Below are 23740 nucleotides of genomic sequence, written 5' to 3' on the forward strand. Positions count from 1 at the left end.
TTCGATATGCAGCATGATTGAAACACATTTTATTTTTGGCTAATTGTGAGACAATGATCAAACTTCAACTTCCACTGGAGCCAGCATGTTTATTGGGTTTGCATGACAAGATTTTGGTAGCTGGGGGGAATGGCGAGGCTTACAGGGGTGGCTTCTCTGAGAAGCAGCAAGAAGCTTCCCCTGTGTCCAATATAGTTAATACTAGCTGGCTCCAAGATTGACTTGCTGCTGGTCAAGGCTGAGTCCATCAGAAATAGTAGCAGCGCCTCTCGGATAAAAGAGTTAAGGAGGAAAAAATCAGGAGCAATTGCAGCCAGGGACAGGATTGAGAAGACATGGGAGGAACAGCTCTGCAGACACCAAGGTCAGTGCAGAAGGAGGAGAAGGAGGTGCCCCAGGCACGGCAGCAGAGATTCTCCGGCAGCCGTGGAGAAAACCATGGTGAGGTAGGCTGTACCCCACAGTCCCCTAAGGAATAATGGTGTAGCAGATATCCACCTGCAGCCTGTGGCAGTCCCCACACTGGAGCAGGTGGATGCCCAAAGGAGGTTGTGACCCCATGGGAAGCCCACATTGGAGCAGGCACTCCAGGACCTGCATCACGCAGAGAGAGGACCTCATGCCACAGCAGGTTTTCTTTACTTGAGTGTTTTAAAAGAAGCCTGGGTTCTTCAACTTGAATAAATTATTACAAAGAATGATGCATGAGAAAATATGGCAAGTTAAAATACTTAACAGAATGGGCACAATACAATGCACATTCATTACTTTTTGTCATTGTAATCATCTAGATTGATCAAAAGCTCAAATTTAAGACAGTTAAGTGTTTCCCATCAACAGCTTCTCTATGAATTGGAGATACTTTTGTTGGAATAAAAGCCATCACTCCCCACCAATGTAAACTGCTGCCTTAGAAATTTTCCTCAGTATTAAAACATGTACCTTAATTCTTACATCATTTTTTTCTCATTTCACCTTCAAACAACTGAATGTCATAATGTTTCTTTGCTTTAATGAAATACTGTCTGCTACAACATGTTTATTTTCTCTGTGGATACTTTTAATTAAATGTAAGCCCATCATTCCCCTGAACAAACTACATGGACTAGATACCTAGATACCTAAATTACTTCTTATTAGAAGGACATCCTTGTCATAAGATCTCTTCTGCCTTCTGTAATGTAGATACCACAACTACAGTATTTTACCAGTTCTAGTTTCACTAAAAATCTTCAATTAACTAGAGCTGCCAATGTAAACCTATAATTTGAACCAGGAGATATGTATTACTATTGAGAGAACAAAATTCCTTATTAGCAAAATAAGTATGAAAACACTTTAAAAAAGAACAGGAATATGAAATACCTTATCACCCCCAACTAAAAAAAGGTCCACTGCAGCTATGTTAATGCCATGTTTCTCACAGAGCCCAGATAGCACCTCTTTGATAGAAAATCCAGATTTAACAGCCATTTTACTGGATGAACCATCTGGAAGGTTTATACAGCAGTATTTGGGGGACTTCTCTTTATCTGGTGCAAATGCAGGTAATCTTGAGGCTTCAGACTTGATAGGAGAAAGAAGGAAAAGTCAGTGCCCAACGAGAAAAGAATGAACACACATAAACTTTTAGAGTCCATACAAATCAAATCAAGCCAAGAAACCTACTTCCTAGCATGTTTACTGCTTTCTAGCTAGTATATCCCAAATATCAGACAAATTTAAATTCTGAAAAACATCATTTAGATAAAGATAAGAGGGCTACACAAATCTAAATGTATTTCAGGAACAGATGAAGGTTTAGACACAGAGTGTGTAAAACAGGTTATGCAATTCTCAAACTACAGAAAATAACTCCCTATCAAAAAAGTGCAAGAAGGAAATAAAAATTATATCTAGCTTCCAAATAGTTAAGTGTTTACACTGAATGATGACTTGCTCATGTAAAAATTACCATTGACACATTACAAATCAACACTTCAGTGATAAGGAACAGCTTTTACCAGGTTCCTCAAACAAAATTTCCTCTTCTTTTAACATAATCTGAATGCTACACATACATCTACACCACAAATTAAAATTTTAAAATATTTCACTTAATGGATATGATTTTTTTCATTGACGAGAACAAGAAGTAGAAGGTTAAAGGCTAAAAGGCATGGGATTAACCTTTATTCTAGAGTAAGAGTAGAACAGTTAAAACACTACTACAAAATATGAAAAGTATGTTTGAAAAATTAACAAAAAGCTCACTTATAACCAAGAAGGACACTACAAAAATACTGTTTTCAACAGTCTTTAGGGTACTCATCATGCTTTTTCTCTTCTCTAACTTGCTGCTTCTCATCAGATCACGGTAACTTTCTGACTTAATCAGTTGGAGTGGGAGAGAAAAGAGGGGTTGTTATTTTAGGGAGGCTTTGCATTTTCTGTTTCTAAGATAAGACTTTTCTGCAACAGAAATAAACACGACTCATGCTTGCTTCCCTGATCAATATTTGTAGCATAGGTAAAACTACATAGTTGCTAGAATTTGGTCTATTGGATATCAAGACTACAATATACTTTTAAAAATTTCTTTTTTCATATTCTACCTCCATACAAATGTAGTTAAAGCATTGCATTTATGTTCTATGATTAATACTGGTTTAATTTTGCATTTCATCAGTGTTACACTGTGAAGGTAGAACTTGATGGTGAAGGTAGAACTTGATGATTAGAAATCAGTGTCTTCAGTGATTATTTTCCTACATGCTGTGACAAAATCAGTGTTTGCAATGAAATTCCCTACGTCTGTTTTCTCAGATTTTAGGAGCAGTTAAGTCACAATGGCAAGAAGAAAAAACCAACAACTTCAAATGAAATGGAGAGGAAGGGAGCACAACAGACACTGGTACTACAGAAATCAGCCTAACACAACCGGGGCACAGGACAAGCAGAGCGAAAGCTTTAACGTGGTTGTTCAGAACAGAACCGCAAAGCTCTGTTAGGTAGAAAAAAACCTGTTTATAAAGAGCTACAGAAGCTCCCTCTGAAAGGCAAACTTTTTCTGCAAGTTTACGGGTGCCTGAAGGTGACAGACAAGATGGAAAGGATATCTTTCTGTTACAAGGACAACATAAGCAGCAATAACAGAACAGAACCTTTGTAACATTTCTAGATTCTAAAATTGCTTAATATTACATCTTGCCCTCTAACTATATCACTTAAAGACCCTTTCTCAAAGTATTACTTCAAACAAATTACTTCACACTACTTAGAAGATTAGTAATTCACTGTTTTCACTGCTTCCCCACTTCTTCATTATTAAGAGCCGGCCATTACCAAGTCAAGACTAGCAGTTGATGACATGGAACCTTGTGATTCCCGTCTGTATGATAATCCATTGGACTGAATAGAATCTGTTTGTGGAAAAAATCAGCAATCAGTAAAAAAAAGCTTTCATTATTTATTATAATACAGAAAGCTATTTCAAATATTAGCTCTTGTGGTCAGAAAAATATTTTTTCACAAAAGAAAATCACCAAATCCTCATAATGTGCAGTGAAGCACAGAAAACCAAAACAGTATTTGGTCAAGTATTTCTTGGCAATGTAAACCTTGAATAACACCCACGTTCTATATTAAAAACCCCAAATATCAAAATCCTAACTTTTTTTAATCTTAAAATGTCTTTTTAAAAAATTAAAAATTAATCTAGCTCTTAAGATACTTTGAAGGGAGATAAATAATTTTAAAAATGCAAGTATGGTGTTAGAAAACTAAAATCTGAGGCAATCACTAGTCACTTTCAGAAGTTTAAGTCTATAACCTTACCAAATGCCTCTGATGTACAATGAGAACACCTAAAATCTCATAAGATCAAAGATACCTTATGGGTCTGGGGCTTCACTAGAAAATAGAGAAGAAGAAACCACGGTAACATTATGGTCTGAATTTGGTATTCAGCGGAATTTCTCTTCTTATTTTTAACTCAATGGAACGAGTTAAAGCAAAACTCTTCCTCTGGAGGCCATGTATATGTTTTCACAGAGGAACTCTTCCTTGAAATCACAAACACAGTTAAATAACAAAACAGAAGGGTAAAAGGGTTTTCAGAATTCTGACTCTTCTTTTTTCATTTTAGTCAGGAAAGGTGAACACAGGTAATAAGTATGTTCAAAACTGAACATACCTGTGTGGTACCAATATAAAAAAGAAAGGTAGGATAATGCAGATGGAAGACTTTTTACATATCTGTAACTAAGCACAATTTGTAGATACAGCTCCAGAACTTCTCTGTAAAGGATTGAAATTATCTTCCTATAAAAATAATAGCCCTCTGCTTGAAAAAAAATTGTCAGTGAATCTACTGGAAAGCAGAAAAAAAGTCTCTTGGAAGTCAATTAAAAAAATGTAAATATTTTCATACTTTTACCCATTGATTTGTATATCTGCTTCCAAAATCCTCCCAGTGGCACTAGACACACTATGGCCTTCTGACTTCAGTTTCTTTTCCCTCTGTCAACCCCAAGGAGCCAACTAAATATGATGCCAAGGTAATACGATGAGATTAGCCACATCTCTTGCCGAAACAAGTTTGCAACCAAGTGGAATGTGAATACTCACCATTTGGATAATCGCCATTTTCTTTTCTCTTCTGAGATTTTCCCAAACTCTTACTTCTTGACCATGAGAAAAAAGTTCCCCTCTTTTTCTTCTCAGTGTCCTCCTCTCCTGACTCTTCATTTAAAGATCTTCCTGACTTGGATTTACCACTTAACTATCACCAAAACACAAGTAAGTAATTGGTTGGATGACAGTTTTAAGTATATTATTTAAAATAAACCTTCCCACACACCTCCCCAAAACGAGACTACGGAGGTCAGGTTAGCTGTCTTCTTTAACCCACTCACAAGTGTGTATGCCAGCATCCCTCACAGCTGCAATCAAAAAAAAAAAAAAAACCAAAAACAAACCCCAAGCAATACCAACAACAAATAAACAAAAAAACCCACCCAAAACCCCCACCAGTAGAAACAAGAATATATAAATGGAAATATGCTGCTTGGTAGGGAGCACAAAAGAGAAGCTGGAAACAATCAAAAGAGAGCTCCTGCAAACATGAAAGAACCTTCCACAGTTTACCACCAACGCCTAAGTTAATGTGAAAAGGCCATTTGCCTTGCTTTTAAAACACAGAATATAACTTCAGTATTTCAGGTATTTTTCCTAGGCTGGGCTTGAATATGAACTGCACTTAAAGACAATGACAAAGTACTGTTTAATATTACAAGTATAATCAAAGTATTTATTAGTGCTGAAGAATACAAACGTCAGCAATGTTTGATATTAAACTAAATTTGCTTTTAAGAAGCTACTATTCTTGTTAGGTTGTTAGAGAATTCTTTAAAATGCTACTTTTGAAAAGGTTACTAGTCTTAAAAATTCATAATAGTAGATGGGCTAATATGTAGTGATTGACATGAAAATGGAAAGTCATCATTTACCCATACCATTATGTAACACCAAGGTGGTACTACATACATGAAGAAAAAAATAACTCTAAATAATATTAGGAGATCAGTAAGAGTACTGGTCTAATTTTTAAGCAACTGGATCTGTTTTACACAGATTTATATTAGTTAATTAGGGGCTAAGAAAAAACTACCTTCTACAAAAATGAGTTAGATTAGGTTAAGCTTTCTCCAGTAACTTCTGATAAAGTGTCTGCTTGCAGCAAAGGTTAACTCTTCACAACTTAATTCCAATATTCACTCAAGCTCCTGAACTGAGGTGTTCACATAATCCCCATTTTTTATTTGTACACATGTATTTAAATAATAACAAAGATTTAAAATTATATTCAGGATATCAGTAGCTACAAATCTGACTCAAAGGTATGTATTCAAAAATAGTCTTTTCCTGACTACATAAAGATTTCGCAATTCTAATTCTAACTAATTGTCTTTCACATATTATCTGTGATCCTCTAAAGAATTTGAAAAACATTATTTAAGAAGACAGTTTTCAGATAGCAACAACATAAAGGTAACCTTTTTCGGTGTTGAGATATTGGACTTCTCCGAACTGATACTGTGTTTAGAAGTGGGGCTGCTGGGAACACGCTGAGGATCAGGAAGAGGACGACCTTCCACTTCAGCTAAGATGCATTCCTGATAAAGGGGGGATTTGAGAAAGCGCGTGTAGCTATCAAACTTCATCAAGTTAAATATCTGAAATTAAACCACAACAGATAATGGTTACATAAGCTTAAATAACACATTGAGGAAATGAAGCTATTTTGCAACAGCCAATTCCCACAGAATTCTGGACATTTACCTGCAAACAGCAGCAGACATAGATTTGTTTAGACTTGGGTACATTAATTGCACCAATTTAAAGCGAAACATAATTTGATCTATTCTCTTATAAAAGGTTCAGAAAAATGCCATGGTTTGTCCAAAGTGCATGAAGAGCTGAGATGATGTAAAGTCTTGACAACACCATCCTCATATCCGTCTTTTATTGCATTTATGTTTCTGTACACTCTATGCAAAGCACGTCACAAGCTAGGCATTTCAAGTATTTTTTAAAGATTAGTACTTCACCGTAATACATGACAGGATTCAATTATACAAATGTGTTTTAAGGTAACTATGAACAAGAAAAAGATTTATGCAATGATATAAGATGCACAAAGGTGATTAATGACGTAGGGTGGAGCAAAGAGTCCTTTACAGTATTATGCAATGTTCAAGTGCCCAGTCATAAGGTAAAAAAAATCAGTACCTTTGGAAGCGTCAATAATCAAGGTACCATAAAATCAAGACCTTGAGAAAGAACAGTTTACATAAAATAGCTGCTCTGGGCAAGACCAAGATTTATCTTCCCACTGGAAGGAAGCAGCTCTGTACCAGGCCTGGAGCAAATGCCTGCAGTGAATTTAGCCAAAGAGAAATTTCCTCAAGTAAAGGAAGAGAAGTTCTTTCTTAAATGCTAAACGATGTTTGAATTTCTTGTTCCACTTTTGCAAACTTGTAGTTTTACTTTTGCATCTTCTCCAGTGATTCATTTGATCTGAAAAAAGCCCAGTATGAATGCCTCCTTCTTTGGCCATGACAAATTCCCTAAAGCAAAGAACAGTACGTGCCACCAACTGGTTACGGCATTCCCAAGTGTCTACAAGGAAGCCCACCAGTGAGCCACAGTAGTCCAGTTGCAGATGGAAATAATTTTTCAGAACATGCAGAGACACCTTTCTCAAGAAGCATTATTAGCCCAAATCTTTTCTGCCAAACAGCAAGATGCTGCAGTGTCACAGAAACCCAATATGAACTGCCTGACAACTTCCACGTTCTTGCCTGCCCCCACATATTCTCATTCCTTCTCAGGTGCCACCAGTCGTGTTTGTTGGGCCCCCTAACAAACTGTTTTCTACATGATAAGCTACAGAAAAAAGCCACCAACGCAGACGCAAAAACCAAGCTAACAGAAAAATACAAAATAGCCATCCTGGAGATTTTGACAGAAAGGAAACTTACAGAGATTAGACTCCTCAACAAATCACAGTATTTTAAGCTAAATGCAATTTGCGCCCCAAAATATAAGACACGATTCTAGAGCACAGGTAACACTAACAACTTCAGCGTAATACACATACAGAATGAAAACCAAAGCTTTTTAGAGTTACTTCCTGTTACAGAATCAAGCACCAAAAGAAGATAAAATGGTTATTCCACACTTGGTAGGAATAATAAAGGAAAATACTGCAGAGAACTAAGAGACACAAGGAGAATTACCGCAGATGAAGTCTGCAGATTAAATAATACAGCAAAAACATTCCAACCTTCTAACTCTGCTGGACAGAGTGATGACAGCTTAAGTAATTTACCTTAGGCTGATCATCATCTGCCCTGCTATGTTGCTAGCCCACACTACATACCAAATTTCCTATATTTAGCATTATTAGCATATTAATTTATACATGCTAATGACTTCTGCTTATTTGGAAAAATCTAGCAGATGCTGTTTCTTGTTCTTGCAAATGAGAAATAAAATATAGCTTATAAAAGCATAATTTGAATTTTACACATAAAGCAGAGTAGGAAAAAACCCTTACATCCATTTAAACACTGTATGAAGCAAATGACATTTTATTCTTGTTTTAGTAGCTTTAAGTGACCTATGCTGGCTTGATCCAGAAACACTGTAAACCGTGAAATCTTAACTAGGTATTGTGGCTGCATTCACACTGTTGTATTATACCACCTCTGACAACAGGCACAAGGGTAAATGTGTCAGGATATGAACAGAATCAACTTCCAGCAGCATTCCCACATTCCAACAGCCTCAGCAGTGCTTCACAAGGCACTTTCACATTCCCACACTTCCACAGCTCCACTGCAGCCTTACAGCAACACTCCCTACTCCCCATCATCAGATAACATCTAATGACTACCACTGATCAACACTGATCAGCACAGCTCAGTGTTGAAGCCTACAAAAGTCTTCTGAAAGACCCAAATGCAAAGCCTTGGCATTATTAAGACAGTGTCACCACCATGAGCTGAACCTTTTAAGTCTGTGTGTGCTGTAACAACTACACAAGCCTGCAGGACTGTGTTCCCGAGGTCATGCCACCCATCGGGACCACAAGCTGACCTACTGCAGAACCACCAATTAGTGAAAACAAGAAATGAAGGGCCATCAAGGCAGCTGATTACCCAGCACCAAACTCTGCCAGACAACACACCCTTAGTACCTCAAGCTGGCACACCCTTCTCCAAGGTTGCTTACTTTGGCAGAAATAACTCTCATCATGCATCACCTCATTTTTCAGTAGGAGGAATGGGCCTGGCTGAGGGATCTGACAGGAGAATTGATACAGAGTATTGATGATTTCAGAGACCTGACTAGATCCAGACAGGCCACACAGTTGTGATTAGACCCACTGCAGCATTTCACCTCAGTATTTTCACCCACTTTATGAGCCCTCCAGCCTAAGGACACAGCATTTTGAAAGAAAGAAGAAAGTCTACATCAGCCCATCTGGTGGAACGCCATCTGCTCCACCAGACAGAGGAATTCAGACATGGGCTCCATAAAGTCAAGATGAGGAATGCATGAAAAAATCTCGGGGAAGACGACAGCTGGTAATTCCCACAGAAGCCTCAGGTACATGGGGGGTTGCTGTACTAGACCAGCAATTAAATCCACCTTTTTGTCTCCATGTCACAGGCGGAAGATCCTATAACCACCAGGTTTTCTGCCCCAAAAGCATGTAATCTGAGGTTGCTCTAAGACTGTGATTCACTTGATTTACGCAGTTAAAGCTATATCCTTGATATAGCTAAATAACATGCTTGACTTCTAAATAACATGATCTCAAAATTGTCTACTAATAAATTATTAGGTTAGGAGTTACTAAAGAGATTACTTAGGAGAAAAAACCTAGAAACTTAAATTCTACAGAAAATGTGAAATGTCATTACACAACTGTTCTGAACATCAAAAATTATTTAAAATTCATCCAGCTCAGAGGTCTTCAAACACCATCAGTTTTATCAAACTCTTTGTTCAACAGTTCTGTAAATCACAAGGGAAGGACACCTACAATACAACAGACATCTTTTACAAACCACTTTAACCAAACTTAGACACTATTTGTGTATACAATTGTCCACTAAAGAAAAGAATAAGCAACCATATGCAAACACCATATGTAGTGTTGTTATACCACATGGCATTATTTACTTGCACTACACCTTCGTTTCAATAATGGGATTTTCAGATCATTTTTAGTTAATGTTGATTTTCCACACATATGCAAATGTAGAGAAAAACAGTTGAAAGCATTCTGTTATACATCCTCTTTCTGTTCTGCTAATAAAATCTATATAATCATGACTTCTCTGTCATTTTATGCATAGTAAAACATAGAGCATGTGATTTTAAAGCACTTCAGAGGAAAACATAAATGTACAAGAATGTTTTCTATGTTTACCTGAAGTTGCTGTTCCTTGAACATATCTGGATGCGGAGAATTGAGAATATCATCTGCCAACTGTGCCTGGCTATCAATATTAACTGGCGTTGTAGCTTTGCTGCACAAGAACTTACTGAAGATCTCTCGAGCTCTGTAAGAAAGCTACAAAAAATAAATGCTAAATGTGTATTTGCTTTGCAAATGTATTTTTAGACAGGTATTTTTTTTTTTACACAAAAAATACAGCCACTGCATTTTCTTAGTATATAAGCATTTTTCATTTAATAGCTTTTGCTAATTTTAGGAATATAAATAGGGTCTTTTTTCTTTACAATGACATATATTCATCACGTATTTCTTAAGCAAGATCTGTTGCCATAAAAATAAAACTTAGAATAATCCAACTATGAAAATAATAAAAGCAAAACACTTTAAACACTGTCTTAAGAGGGATAATAAATTTTTTTTATATTTTAGACCTTTTATGTAATGGTTACTATTTAAGCCTCTAAGCTTCAATTTCTAGAAGTTTAGAAAAGTATAAACAGATATTTGAATATTTACTGTGGAAAACATTCATGTTCTATTTTTAACCTGTTTACTTCAAAAAGTCCACATTCTGAAAATAATGAAAAAACTGAGCTCAGAGCCCTTCAGTGGGGTGTTCAGAAAATGGATTGTTCAAAGACCAAAGAAGGTGGGAAAAATACTTCAACAGTCTACAAAAGATTCAAGAAGGACTTGGAAGATGAAACCATTTCCGTAACATAAACCTGTATAGATTTGTCTGTGGTGTAGAGGTATTGCCAACCCGCACAGACTATCCTACAAAGATGAGATGCAGATTCTCATAATCTGTGAAGAAACATGACTACACTTACAGCAGCAGATATATCTAAGCTAGTTAGTTATAGATATCTAAGTTAGTTGTCATGCCTAATGGAGCAGTCTAGCTGAAAGAGCACAAAAAAAGGCTAATTTTCACCACTTCTTGCCATGTTCAACTAACTTGCTCTGCACTCTCTTGTGCTGGGCTACTGCAGCCAACCATTTTTCAACATCCAGTAGCTTGTTTTTACAGAGCTATGTCTGTACTTCACTGCCATCTAACTATACTCAACATATGCAACTGAGGTCACAGTACAAAGACCAAGCACAGCTGAATAATTTCAACAATCTTCAAGAAGTAACTATTTTTAGTAAGCAAAGGCCTACATTGAAATAGAATGTTGAAGTTACCTCTTTTTTATCATGTGCAGGTACATGGTTAAAATATTCACAGGCCTGCCAAAATAAAATATTTTCTTCACTAAATTCTTTCCGCAGAAATTCCTGGGGGAAAAAATAAACAAAGAAATAAATGGCAACTAGCTTCTTTTCTTTATGAGACATTTCAAACAACTTACTTATAATGCTTGATGAGAATATTAAAGTTTGCATAACAGTAACATTTCAATCAGCCTCACAGTCCAGTTTTCCTCTAAAATAAATAGCAATGAGTGCCCAATATAAGCCTAGCGCTTCTCCTCGGTCTCATTACTTGTAAAATGTAAACAAATGAGAAGAATCCTTCATGCTACAATCAAATCATTTGCAGGTACAAAGACAAAGTTTGAAACTTCCTGTCAAGCAATGTGTAAACTTTTAATTTTAATTCGTAATAAAAATTTAAATCATTTATAATTGCATTTAGAAATTGCACTGTAAATCAGCTGCCTTTAGTTGCAGTTCCAGCTAGTATAACAGAGTAGTTGTTCATTGAGCAGTGCTCATAATCAATTCTGTATTCATTACAGAGTCTTTCTGCATCACATGGCAATTACAAAAAATTGTTTGCCACTCCTTGCTGATGTGGTTACACAGGTTCTCCTTGGAAAATGCATTCTTAGAAAAAGCATAATCTCCCAGTACAACATACAAAAATCAGGAGGTTTATATTATAGCACCCAAAGGTCCAAATGAAGACTCGGACCCTGTCAACTTGGAAACTGCATAGCCACAAACTGTCCCCGATTAAAATCCATATAATTTTATGTTCTCTCAGCACAACGTTTCTTGAAAGTATTTTAACCACTGGGGTAGGGAGATATAAAAGAATTAACTTGGTACTCTAAAAAAAATATCTAGGCATTCATGTAATCGGAACAACGCTTGTTTACACTTTATAGTATCAGTGTTTAATTGGGAATTTTAAATCAGCCCACAAGCAACAACTGTCACTCATGTGTCTAACACTGGTGTTGCTCAAGATCCCTTAACATACAAGGCAGTCTCAGAAAGCACCACAGCAGGAACCTTCACAGAAATACTTAAAACTTAAATTAGTTTGTGTTTTCAAGATTTACGTAGAGTTTAGGGAGTCCAACTGTAAGAAATCAGTTGAGATAGACTACAATACAAGGAGTCTAAATCCACCAGGAAGCTCTAAATTTAGAAGTTCTTAAAATACCTAACCTAAGACACCAAATGTGTAAGACATATAAAATAGTCACGAGATGTGTCTGCATTTTATATGTAGCTACACACTGAGGGAGAACCAAATTGGAGATGTTGGTCCAAACCACTTAAGGAAGGAATGTGCAATCAGGTCTCTCACTTCCTGGATCGCTCCTTTCATCAGCAGACTATTATGCCAAATGTGAGTATTTGCAAAGCATGCAAAACCTCCTCTTCTTAGAGAGTAATTCCTGCTCAGTGACAAAGCTGTCCTTGGGAAAGGTCTGTGCACACTGAATAGCAAATGCACCAAGATGCTTAACTGTGTAATTGTGAATCAGATGCTGACGCTCCAGTGTTCTGGAATATTGGCAGAATTGTCTAACTGCACAGTTATGATAGCCAGATTGCAAATAAATCTAAGCAAGTGCACATAATAAATTTCAACAGTCCCAAACCTTCCTTAACAGTTAGGAAAAGACAAACTTTTAGTAGCACCCCCACAAACTACAGAATTTTTCAGGTGGGGTGTAACATCAGATCAGTAGAAGTCTCATTAATCCAGAAATGCATAGTATTAAGTGTTATACTATGAACTATTCTACTGTGAACCAGTTTAAGCTCAGAAATGTGCTCAGATAACAACTGCACAAGAATCAACTTCTATCTCTTGTCCTATGTCAGGATAGTGTCAAGAAAGAAAAAACAATACAGGAAAATTACTGCAGCAGTATCAGATATTTTGAAAGGCCTCTTACCATCCCTCAATACTTACTGAAAAATATTTAACACCAACAGGATCCTGAAGAAGACGCTCAAATGAAACAGCCCAGCTTGCAACTCTTCTTTCTCGAAGTCGTCGACAGCTCTGTACACTGGGAAGACTGGCATTGCTACTGAGGCTGTTTTCACTGATGCAGTCTTTTAAATCAGTACTATTCAGCTCTGTTAAAAAAAAAGAAACGGCCAACTAATTTGTCTAGAAAGTATTATTCACTTTTACTCTTCAAAAGCATTTACTTGATTTATCACACTTCCTCCTCAAACTCACAGTGGTGCAGACTTCAAAATATCCCTCCCCATTTTTATGAGGAGCACCTGCAGATAAAAATCAACCCCAAACATCTCTCAATTTTCTCATGTTTCATTGCAAAAAAAAATAAATTAGTGTCTTAAAAGTATTTTTCCTTTGGACAAGATGTTCGGCTCACATTCTTCACCCCAACGACTGCACTCCTTTGTAAGATTACCGTAGAAAAGTAGACCTTCAAGAAGCCCCCATTCCCCACAAAGTGAAGAAAAACCTATTTGGTGGTCAGAGACAGAAAAATTTCATGTATTCTGAAATCAGTAGAGATGAGGACTCTGAAGTTTTTCATGGAAATAAAACATTCCTGTTAAATGCTGAAAATTTAGAAGTCAACCGAGGAAAGAAATACTAAGAAAAATGAGCTAGTAACAATTCTTCCTCATCCATGGCAAGTATCAAACCATATATCCTCAATTTATCATGGTTCCTGATAAAAACAGGGATCTGTGACTCCTTTCCAGACCTGAGCCAAAGTAGTACAATAATTTAAGGGCCCCAAGCTGAGAAACAACCAGATTCTGCAGGTCTTGAAAAAACAGAAGTACTTTTTGTATTCTGAAAAAGAACCGACAGAGAATTCAGGAAAACACAACCTTGAGTAGCAGTGTAACAATTTCAAGTATTAACCCCAGATCATCTTTGTCACATTACCAGTAAACAGAACACACACAAAAGAGTTCTTAAAGTCACCACTTGTTCACAGAAGTGGAAAGGTGAAAGAAATGGCTGTTCTAAGTAAAAGAGGGGGCTGCATACAACATGGTCTGATGCACAAACTTGTCAATTATTTGTTGCATGCCCTTTTACAAATCACTACTATCTCCATCCATCAATACCAGCTGACACAAATGTAGAACTGGTATTGTTGTACTCACTAATACCCCCTTCACAGAGCTGAGGTTTAATTATTTGTGAAGACACAATGAAATGGAGCCCTGAGCTACCTGCTCTGATCTCATAACAGACCCTGCTCTGAGCAGGAGAGGCTGCACTAGATGCCAAACTGAATGAGATTCTGTGATGAAGGGATACAAGAAAAAACAGACATTCAATTATTTGAAAAATTAGTAATAATATATGTTAGAAAATAATATCCTAAATAAACCAGATTATTTCTTCAATAATTCTATGCTAAATGGAAAAGCAAATATACAGCTCACTATAAAAATAAACTAATTGAGAAAACAGAATTCACCACCAGTAAGAAGTGGCCAATTCATCACAGGGACATTTTTATTGTTGTTTATTTCCCTCGGTTAATCACCTGGACTAACTAAAACAAGGAGCAATTTCACCAAAATTAGTACTTTATAAGATCTCCCATGGTCTCCTTTTCTATTATATAAATTTCAAAGCACACTGCATCTCCAAATTCTGTTACAAAACATTACTGTTCTTCCCTGGAAGTATGAACTTTAAAAAAGGACAAAAGACACTTACAAACATAGGAAAAAGTTACAAAAATAGTTGTAACGATAAGAAGATTTTAAAAAATAGTTTTGAAAGTTAATTTTTAAGTGTATTCTGTAGCTCAGAGATGTTTACCAAGATGTAACAGTTAACTACGGAGAATTTCTGTATGGGAAGCTATTGTTTCTAATAAAAATAAGACAAAACAAGACTGAAAATTAGATTAGAGAAGAATGAAATCATAACTTTATCTTTTAAACGAGGATAACATTTAAGGACCATAATAAAACATCAGGTATATAAATATTTTTATTGCCTAATCACCAACTTAATCAAAGCTAATTAAAAACAGTTTGCAAATAATGCCAAATTTTCCTATAACAAATATTTTTTCACTTTTTCCCTTAAGACATATGAAAGAGCATAACTGCTAGCTTCATTAGAGAATACCTGTCACCACGGTGAAACTATTGTGAAAGAAGCTAATGTGAATCTGAAAAGAATTACATCTAAATTTATTATCAGAAGTATTTTGCTTTAACTCTGCAGGTGAATACGTTTTATTTTACAGTCCACGATATAAACAGACACCCACTTCTACTGCCTCACTCCCAGACGGTTCAATCCCCAGTATTCTCCAGCGATGAATGATGAAAATGTCCTAGTTCTTTTCAGGCAAAATCAGATGGGAAAACTCACCCCACATGCCAAAGCATTTAAACCTACTTGGATGACACAGGCAAATTAGGGAGTAGGCACACAAAGTGATCAACTCTACATCTGCGAGTCACAGTCCCTTAGGACTGGGAAGGGATTGCAGGATGGTGGGCATGGCAGACCTCACCAGGTCAGCTTCACCTCCCTCTTCTGAGTACGAGCTGCTGCTTGCACTCTCCAGCCTGTCAGTTATATCAGCTCTAAACTACATTGGGTTCTTGTTCCTCTGATATGCTGCTGACCATGGAGGTCCCACAAAAATAAATGGTCCACAATAAGATGGCATTTTCAACAACTCTCAAGAGCTACTGGCACATGTCCTCCAGAGTGTCAGCAGCATTAAGGGATTACACCTTCACAGTAAAATCTCTGTTCTAGTGGATGTTATTTAACTAATTCAGGTATTTTCAGAAAGAACTATTTGAATTACACTGAATTCTGACACCGCTTTGTTCTCCCTTGAAACAAAAATGCAGTCAATTTGCTTTTAAAATCTGGACAGATTTCTGCTGGGGTGCAGACCTGAAAAAAGGACAGAACAAGGCTGTTTCCCAGGAAAGGTATGGTTAGTCTAGTCTCTTTTACCACACATACCAGCAGTTGCAATTCAAGCAGTTACAGCCTAGTGCAGGTATACCAGTGTGTAAAGAAAGGTCAGATGAAAGAAGAAGCCGCACCAGCTATAATACCAGCACACAATCTATCCAAATCTCGTGTAAATGAAAATTGTATAAACTGGACCTCCTGCTCTGCTCCCCTTGCAGAGGAATGTTTCCAATGTAAGGCTCAGTGTCAGGTTTCCTGACTCACAACCCCTGCATTCCTAGGAACACGCAGCCCACCGTGGAAAGCAGGAATGGAGAAGCTTTCCAACCAAGTCACGTATTTTGCCTAATAATCACTCTGTGATGGTCATTAGAAGAAGTGTAGAGCCTTGATTCCCACCCTCAGACATTCTAACTGCAAGTCTGTTGTGCAAAGTGGCCTCTTCCTCCTTGTCAAGTGTTTAAAAAGGGAAGATTATCTATTGGGAATCTCAGGATACCTAATGAGTTCACCATGAAAACTCCAATTCAGGTGTCCGGCACACTTAGCAGTGCTGTGGCATTCCCTAATGCCCCTCACTACACAGAAGCAGCAACTCATCTTGCATTACCTGTACAAGAAGGCTCCTTACTCAGCATCCTGAATCCCAGGAAACTAAATTTATTTCTGTTCTGTTTGAGAGCCACCATACCTAGCGAGGAAGCAGCACTTTCTGTCCAAATTCATTCCATTTCATGTATTACCTTCTTCAAACAGACATCTGACACAGAAGGTTTTTTAAAAGTCAACAGAAAACAATCTTTTTCATCTTTTGTGTTACAGAGTCTGTGGAGGTTCTTGGCTTTGTTTTACAAAACCAGCATTAGAAAAGGCCAGTATCTAATTAGCTAAAAACTTTAAAAGTATACAGGATAGGATGGCTTTGAAAGTTTTGGTCTAAATAATACAAAGCAGTAAGTCTGAATACAATTAATTAAGGATATTTTTGTATGCATTCATTCATAAAAACTGTATGCATTTTTCAACCTACAAATACTTTTCATTACTGCGAGAAGCTACACATGCTCCTTGTAATCATCAAAACTCATACATGCATATAATTAAAATAATCCAGTTAATCACTAAGTACGTTACCTGGATAAAGCTGGTAAGAACCACTGTGGTGCCACTTAATCAAATACTTCCAGCCATTTACTGAAAGCCATCCTTCTGAATCCATACCAAGTTCAGCTGTAACATCCCGGAACCCATTGGGTGCGGATTAGTCTTACAGTATGGCACATCGTTCCTCTGCAACTTTGGGATAAGGGACGCTAGGGCATTTCCCCCAGCAGTTCCTGGTATCCTCTAACACCATTCTAAACAAATTGATTCTTTATCCTCGTGGCTTCAAGCAGAGGAAAGCAATAGTATACTTAACACGAAGCATTATAAAATGCTACATCAATAATTTAAAGAAAAGACCTTTTGCCACTGCTGCTAAAGGAACCTGAATTATTTATGTTACAGTGGAACACAGCTACAAGCATGCGCTGCCAACATAACTGAAAAATAACTCACATACCTGTAGGAGGAAATAATCCATCTGTATTTACAGTGTAAACAGCACTGTTCTGTACTATTTTTTATTTCATTGCATACTTTTCTGCTCTACCTTCTTTAGTTACTCGTTAAAACAGAGGTTTACATTATTTATTATTGTAAACATCTGATTCCTTTCAAAAAAGGAAGGCCTTAAGAATGCTTTTCCTTATGAAAATTCTTTGCCAGTAATGAACACTAAAACAAAAACTCAGCAGGAACTAAAGCAAAGTATTATCTTGGGAAAAAGATGAGCATATTTTATCTGTTGCATTTAAGCATTTGGAAATAAGACTTCAGCTTTGTGGAACTGGTCTTCATACAGAGAAGCAGGTAAGAAATGGACTTCAAGATTCTTAATAGCTCAAACACCTCACCACCTGTCTGTCTGGGATATGAATGATGCATCTATTATATGTCCTTTTCCCTTGAAGTTTTCCCTGTGTAACATACCATCTAGGTCTCAAGAGCCAAAGCCAGACATTAGCTGGGGACTATCAATCACCCCTGTGATGATTTAGACAGCACAGTGCCCAAAATACCAGCCACAGCCTGCATGCAGCATACACACTCTCTCTACTCACACAGTCAGCAGGAACGGACAGTTTACGAGATGGGAAGGAGGAAAAACCTGCTAATTGAGGGTCATTATAGCAACATTAAATGGTTTCTGCTCTTTCTAGAGCACAGGTGCTGCGGATTATTTGATCTAGAGCAGAGATCTTGCATCTAAGCATTATTACAGTTTGCATTCTGATTGCCTGCAATTCATTAAGCAAACCGATCACAGTTACGAGCTGCTACTGGTCGGCATCTCTGGAAACACCACTAATTCAAGTACTTTTACATTTTACATGTTACCTACCTTGCAAAGCCCAAGCGCACGGTTTTGGCTAATGAAAAGATCCCAGCCTTGCACAAGCTAAATTACCATGTAAAATAAATGCAACACAGGATGTAGTTGGTTTCCAGTGCCTGGCTCTAATCTAATAAAAGCCATATGACATGATGCTTCATTGGAAAGAAAATGTAGAGAGCGCTGTTATGCCTCCTATTACACTGAAGGGATGTATATAAACACATAATAATTACTTCTTACACATAAATTTCCCTTCCCAGACTAAAGCTTAACAGCAGGATTTATAGAATATATTTGTATGTACAATTACAATTATTAAGATTTAACCTAGGAAGGGAAGTATGCACTACTACTAATGGCTACACTGCTGCAAATTTATCTAGACATGCCCTAAAATGTGTAAATCTATGGATCTATTAATGAATTAGTAAGATTAGAGAAGATCGGAAAATTTTCAGTGCTGTGACATATTCAATAAAAGTGAAAGTCTTAAAATGTAATTCAGACATGAATTGGAGCTCTTTACTCAGTGAAGCTCTAAATGAAATGAATTGGGATTTTATTTCATTTCACTTTTTCTGGTTACAGTCTGTTTCTTATTTCTCCAAACTACTTCCAAGGTATTTAAGCACTGATTCAGTATTATTCAGTATACTTCAATAACCACTTTTTACATAAATTAACCCCTCCCCTCTTTAGTAGCATTCAGCAATGAAGAGTCCCTGTCAAGTCTTTAGCAGTACTTGAAAAAAAAAAAAAAAGGTTCTACAACCCAGCAGGAGAACATGTATTACTTTTTGTCTGGGGTTTTTTCCCTCCGCAACCTAGATGGTCTTTAGATTTCATGACTTCACAAAACTGTACAGAATTAATTGTGAAAACAGAATTACTATGGAATTGGAATGAAATACAGAAGTCATATTGGGAAAACTGACAATAAGTCAGATCTTTAAAATAAATTTTCAGCTGGAAGCATAAAGAGCTCAAAATTACTATCATTGATCACAGGGATCTCCAAGTCTGGGTAGGCAACAAAAGTAAAATAATTTTCATTAACATGTAGCAAGAACTTTAGTGGAGTCACTATGCATGTACATTCCATACATAAAAAAGTCAGTCAAATTTTTTGCCCCCCCCCCCCCCCCATTGCCCCAGAACTTAATTCAGCTACATATAAAAACAAAAGAGTCTGTGATTAGTCTTGATTTTTTTAAATCAAACAGATAACAACTGGGGGAAAAGAATCCTGATAAAACATAGGCTACATTTTAGAAACAGAAAGCAGAATAGCCACAATTATTTTCTGTTTCATTCTTTTATCACTTTGTAGAAAAGACAGATAAAACAGAGTCCATCATCTCATCTAGACAGAAGTACTTGTCACAGCAGCTGACTCTGTCAGCAGTAGAGAATACCTGGTAAAGTCAGCCAGACATTGGAAAATGGCTCTATCAAAAGGACCAAACCAGTAATGTTTCTGTCAACTGCAGTTTTAGCTTTGCAAGGAATCAGACGTTAGGACATAGTGTAGTTTTTTGAATTGCATTGCCAGTTTTGCATTTACATTTGCATGTAGTAACAAAAGTTATCCTTACCATTGAAATATCTCTTCAATTTCACTGAACCAGTTAGAGCAAGTTTGACCCCTTTTTATTTCATAAAATTATCTTTTTACTGTTGTCAAAGAATACCAGAAGTAATAATATGTATGAATTTTTTTTCAGGAACAAGTAAACAAACTCCTGCCAAGCAAGACAAGTGAGAAAAGCCATCTCTTGTACACTCTAAGTATCCAAATTCCTTTATTCCATTAAGCAAGCATACTTTAACTGTTTCAATTAACTTCAGAGGTTCAGAGAAATCACCCTCTAATGTTTAACAAAGAGTGGACATCCTTTAAAACATTAAAGCCATGTTAAAATCAAAACAAGCAAGCTGAGGTGACATAAGAAACTTACTTAGAAGTAACCCAGAACTGCAAAAGCTCCAAGCTGTGATTTGCAAACGTCAAATTACTTACCCCCTACTCAAAATGCATCACGCTGTAAAGAAATTTCAACCTAAACAAATGCACCAATGCAACTTACAACCGGAGATAGAGAACGTCTCTTCAATAGCAAACGGGGTATGTAAAGGACCATAAAACACAGAACAAGATTTTATGCACCATCCAATGATATGAAAGTTTACCAGCTCTGCCTCTTTATTATTATGAATGAAGAAGCCTAGTCATAACAAAACCAGGCATACATACAGAGATGTGCCACCAAAAAAACCCAAGCAAATAAATCAGTGAAAGTATGTGGCACGCTTCCCAAGAAAGTCACAGAGTTCTGCACCACTTTGGACTTACACTTTGTAATACATCATCTTATTTACCACATATTGTGTTGCTTAATGTAGAAAAATTACTCTTTTTCATTATGAAAGTAAAAACAAACTTCAGCTTACCTCCATCAGAAACGGTTGCTGACTGCAATAAGAAAGAGAGAAATCAGTTAGTTGAGTTTCATGGTATTAGAAATATATGCTTCACATAGTGAAGTGTTAGCTACTTTTATCATCTTATTAACAATACATAACACAAAAGAGGAAAATCTAAAGAAACCAAGAAACAGTGTTTCCTCCCCACCATGAAATCTGCGATTCACCCCAGGCCTTTTAACCACTGTCCTGGAACTTGATCCCACAATATTTACTGGAGGAAATACTTTCTGCTGCTAGTAGCTGCACTGTTTCCAGTAGTCCTCCTTAGACGGATAAAGTCAATTGATGGGTAGCGGTGAGAAACCACACAGCTTAGAAGTGTCCTGAAAAAAACCTCAAGTGGAACCACCAGCTTATGTAGGTTATTTTGCCGCAATACGCAGAAAATCAAGATGCAGGTACTTCGTAAGTCAGATAACCCTGAAAACCTTCCCTGATGACAACTTCTGACTTCCAACAGAGCCAAAAGGATTTAAGAGTGTTTCCAATAATCTAGGACTGAGGTCTAGTGAATTCTTGAAGTTTATGTGTTTATCTACCCTAAAGTTCTCACCTTTGATCACCTCAAGGCAGCTAGCGTTTCTCTAAAACCAAGTAGGTGACCATTTCCCAAACATGTTCTCCAGAGCTTGCATCCTGACATTCAAAGAGAAAGACTCGAAGGACAGCTGGTTTTTAGATTAAAGTTTATATTGATTTTTAACAGCTATTAAAAATTATTAGTATTTTAACTTAGGGAATCTTTTCTTGGTCACTTGAAGTGCCATTAAACCTTGAATCAACCTTCTAAAACGAACTATTTTCTACTGCTCTTTAAAAAACTAGGAAAGGATGTCTTCTCATATCTACAATTTCTTCAAGATGGAAAATGCATAAAAGAAAGAAAACACACATATACACAACTTGGAGAAAAGCTATCTCTCCATAGTTTGTATTTTCCAGCCTTGGCAACAAACATTCCCTCTCCCCTCCAAAATCCACAAGGAACCTTTAGTAATTCTTAAAAGAACAGTATCTTCTGACCAGCAGATCAAAGTGATTTTCCCCATCTACTCTGCTCTCAGACATGGAGCTGTTGGAGCGAGTCCAGAGAAGGGTCGTGAAGATGATGAGAGGACCAGAGCACGTCTCATACGAAGATAAGCTGAGATAATTGGGCTTGTTCAGCTCAAAGAGAAGGCTCCAGGGAGACCTTAGAGCAGCCTTCCAGTACTGAAAGAGGTTACAGGAAAGATGGGGAAGGACTGTTTACGGGGGCATGTAGTGATAGGACAAGGGGGGGTGGCCTGAAGCTGAAGGAGGGGAGGTTGAGATGAGGTATTAGGAAAAAAATCATCCCTGTGAGGGGGGTGAGGCACAGGTTGCCCACAGCAGCTGTAGCTGCCCCCTCCCTGGCAGTGTTCAAGGCCACGTTGGATGGGGTTTTGGGCAACCTGGGCTACTGGAAAACTTCCCTGTCCATGGCACGGGGTTGGGACTAGATGATCTTTGAGGTCCCTTCCAACCCAAAGAATTCTAGGCTTCTCCTTTCTTTCTTTCTTAATTTTACTGCAGGGTCTCACTGCTAATGATAACAGCTGAAGAACGTCACTTGTTACAAACTGCTGTACCCTCCTCACCATTCACATCATCATCAGAGGATCTGATCTCATTTTTAATACAAATATTTTGGAACTTTCACAGACTAAACTCACCTCTACTGACATCATTCCTCTGTTGTTAGTTCAGTTAAACATAAATACATCTTTCATAAAAAAAGATCCAAAAAATGATAACACTACTTCTTCAAGTACACAAAAATAAATGCTTCTGAATCTGTGCAGCATAATAATAATAAGTAAAATCAAAGTGTATCTCAGCCCCTCACTGTTTTTTTAATAGCACTGTTCCAGGTACCCAAAAAGTACTGATTTGGGTACAGTTCTTCAGTGAGACTTAGGACATCATTTCTACTTCTATCTTGCAGATAAGTCCAGCAAGTGTCTTATGCATTCAGAAGCCATAACTTAATTCATGCTTGCAATTTAGCAAATTTAATTTGCATTCCTGAATTCTGTTTTATAAATATGATTGCTTCTAATTTCTTATTCATATAGTGTACAGAACAGCAGATGAATAAACAATTTCAATCTCATTTGTCAAAGAATGAAGGATGACTCAAAGTAATATCAGTTTACATATTAGACAGAAAAAATGAAAATACTTTCAAAACATATACACTTGAGGAATGGACATTTACTCAGCAGCTTGCATGAATCTACAATCAAACATCAAATACAAGTCTCCATGATTTTGAAAGGTATCAAGTAAAATGAGTAGGATTCTCATGATAGTCAAAAGAACATTTACACAACTTCTTTTCAAAAACTGTGAAGGTAACAACTGCAAAATATAATTTTAAAGGAAAAATGGTGTGATTTCATAGAAAAACTCAAACATTATAGTAATCGTACCACTTAATTAAGATCTCTTGACAATGAGATACAGTTTTACCTCAATCCATTCAACATAAATTAACTCAGTGAGCACCATGCATTGGTTTTGTGTGTTTATTTCAAAGGCTTTGCCAAATGCACTTTACATTACATGTATCAGTACCTTTAAAAACATTCTAAGCAAGGTCTTAGTAATTATTATATTTAAACAT

The 23740-nt window shown here is 36.9% G+C and overlaps 1 protein-coding gene across 2 annotated transcripts in view; it reads right to left on the bottom strand.

Moving 5' to 3' along the window:
• Window positions 1-23740, bottom strand: part of RGS12 (regulator of G protein signaling 12) — a gene marked incomplete at both ends in the record, with an annotated part of 78271 nt that overhangs the window by 20573 nt on the left and 33958 nt on the right. For both annotated transcript variants that reach the window (XM_084266619.1, XM_084266618.1), the window contains 8 exons: window positions 1366-1566; window positions 3325-3401; window positions 4609-4762; window positions 6036-6215; window positions 9986-10129; window positions 11207-11299; window positions 13179-13348; window positions 21058-21079. In XM_084266619.1, the coding sequence (XP_084122745.1) occupies window positions 1366-1566; window positions 3325-3401; window positions 4609-4762; window positions 6036-6215; window positions 9986-10129; window positions 11207-11299; window positions 13179-13348; window positions 21058-21079 (1041 nt within the window). The remainder of the gene's footprint in view (window positions 1-1365; window positions 1567-3324; window positions 3402-4608; window positions 4763-6035; window positions 6216-9985; window positions 10130-11206; window positions 11300-13178; window positions 13349-21057; window positions 21080-23740) is intronic.

Source organism: Gallinula chloropus (assembly GCF_964237585.1).
Source record: "Gallinula chloropus genome assembly, chromosome: 7".
NCBI classification, from domain to species: Eukaryota; Metazoa; Chordata; class Aves; order Gruiformes; family Rallidae; genus Gallinula; species Gallinula chloropus.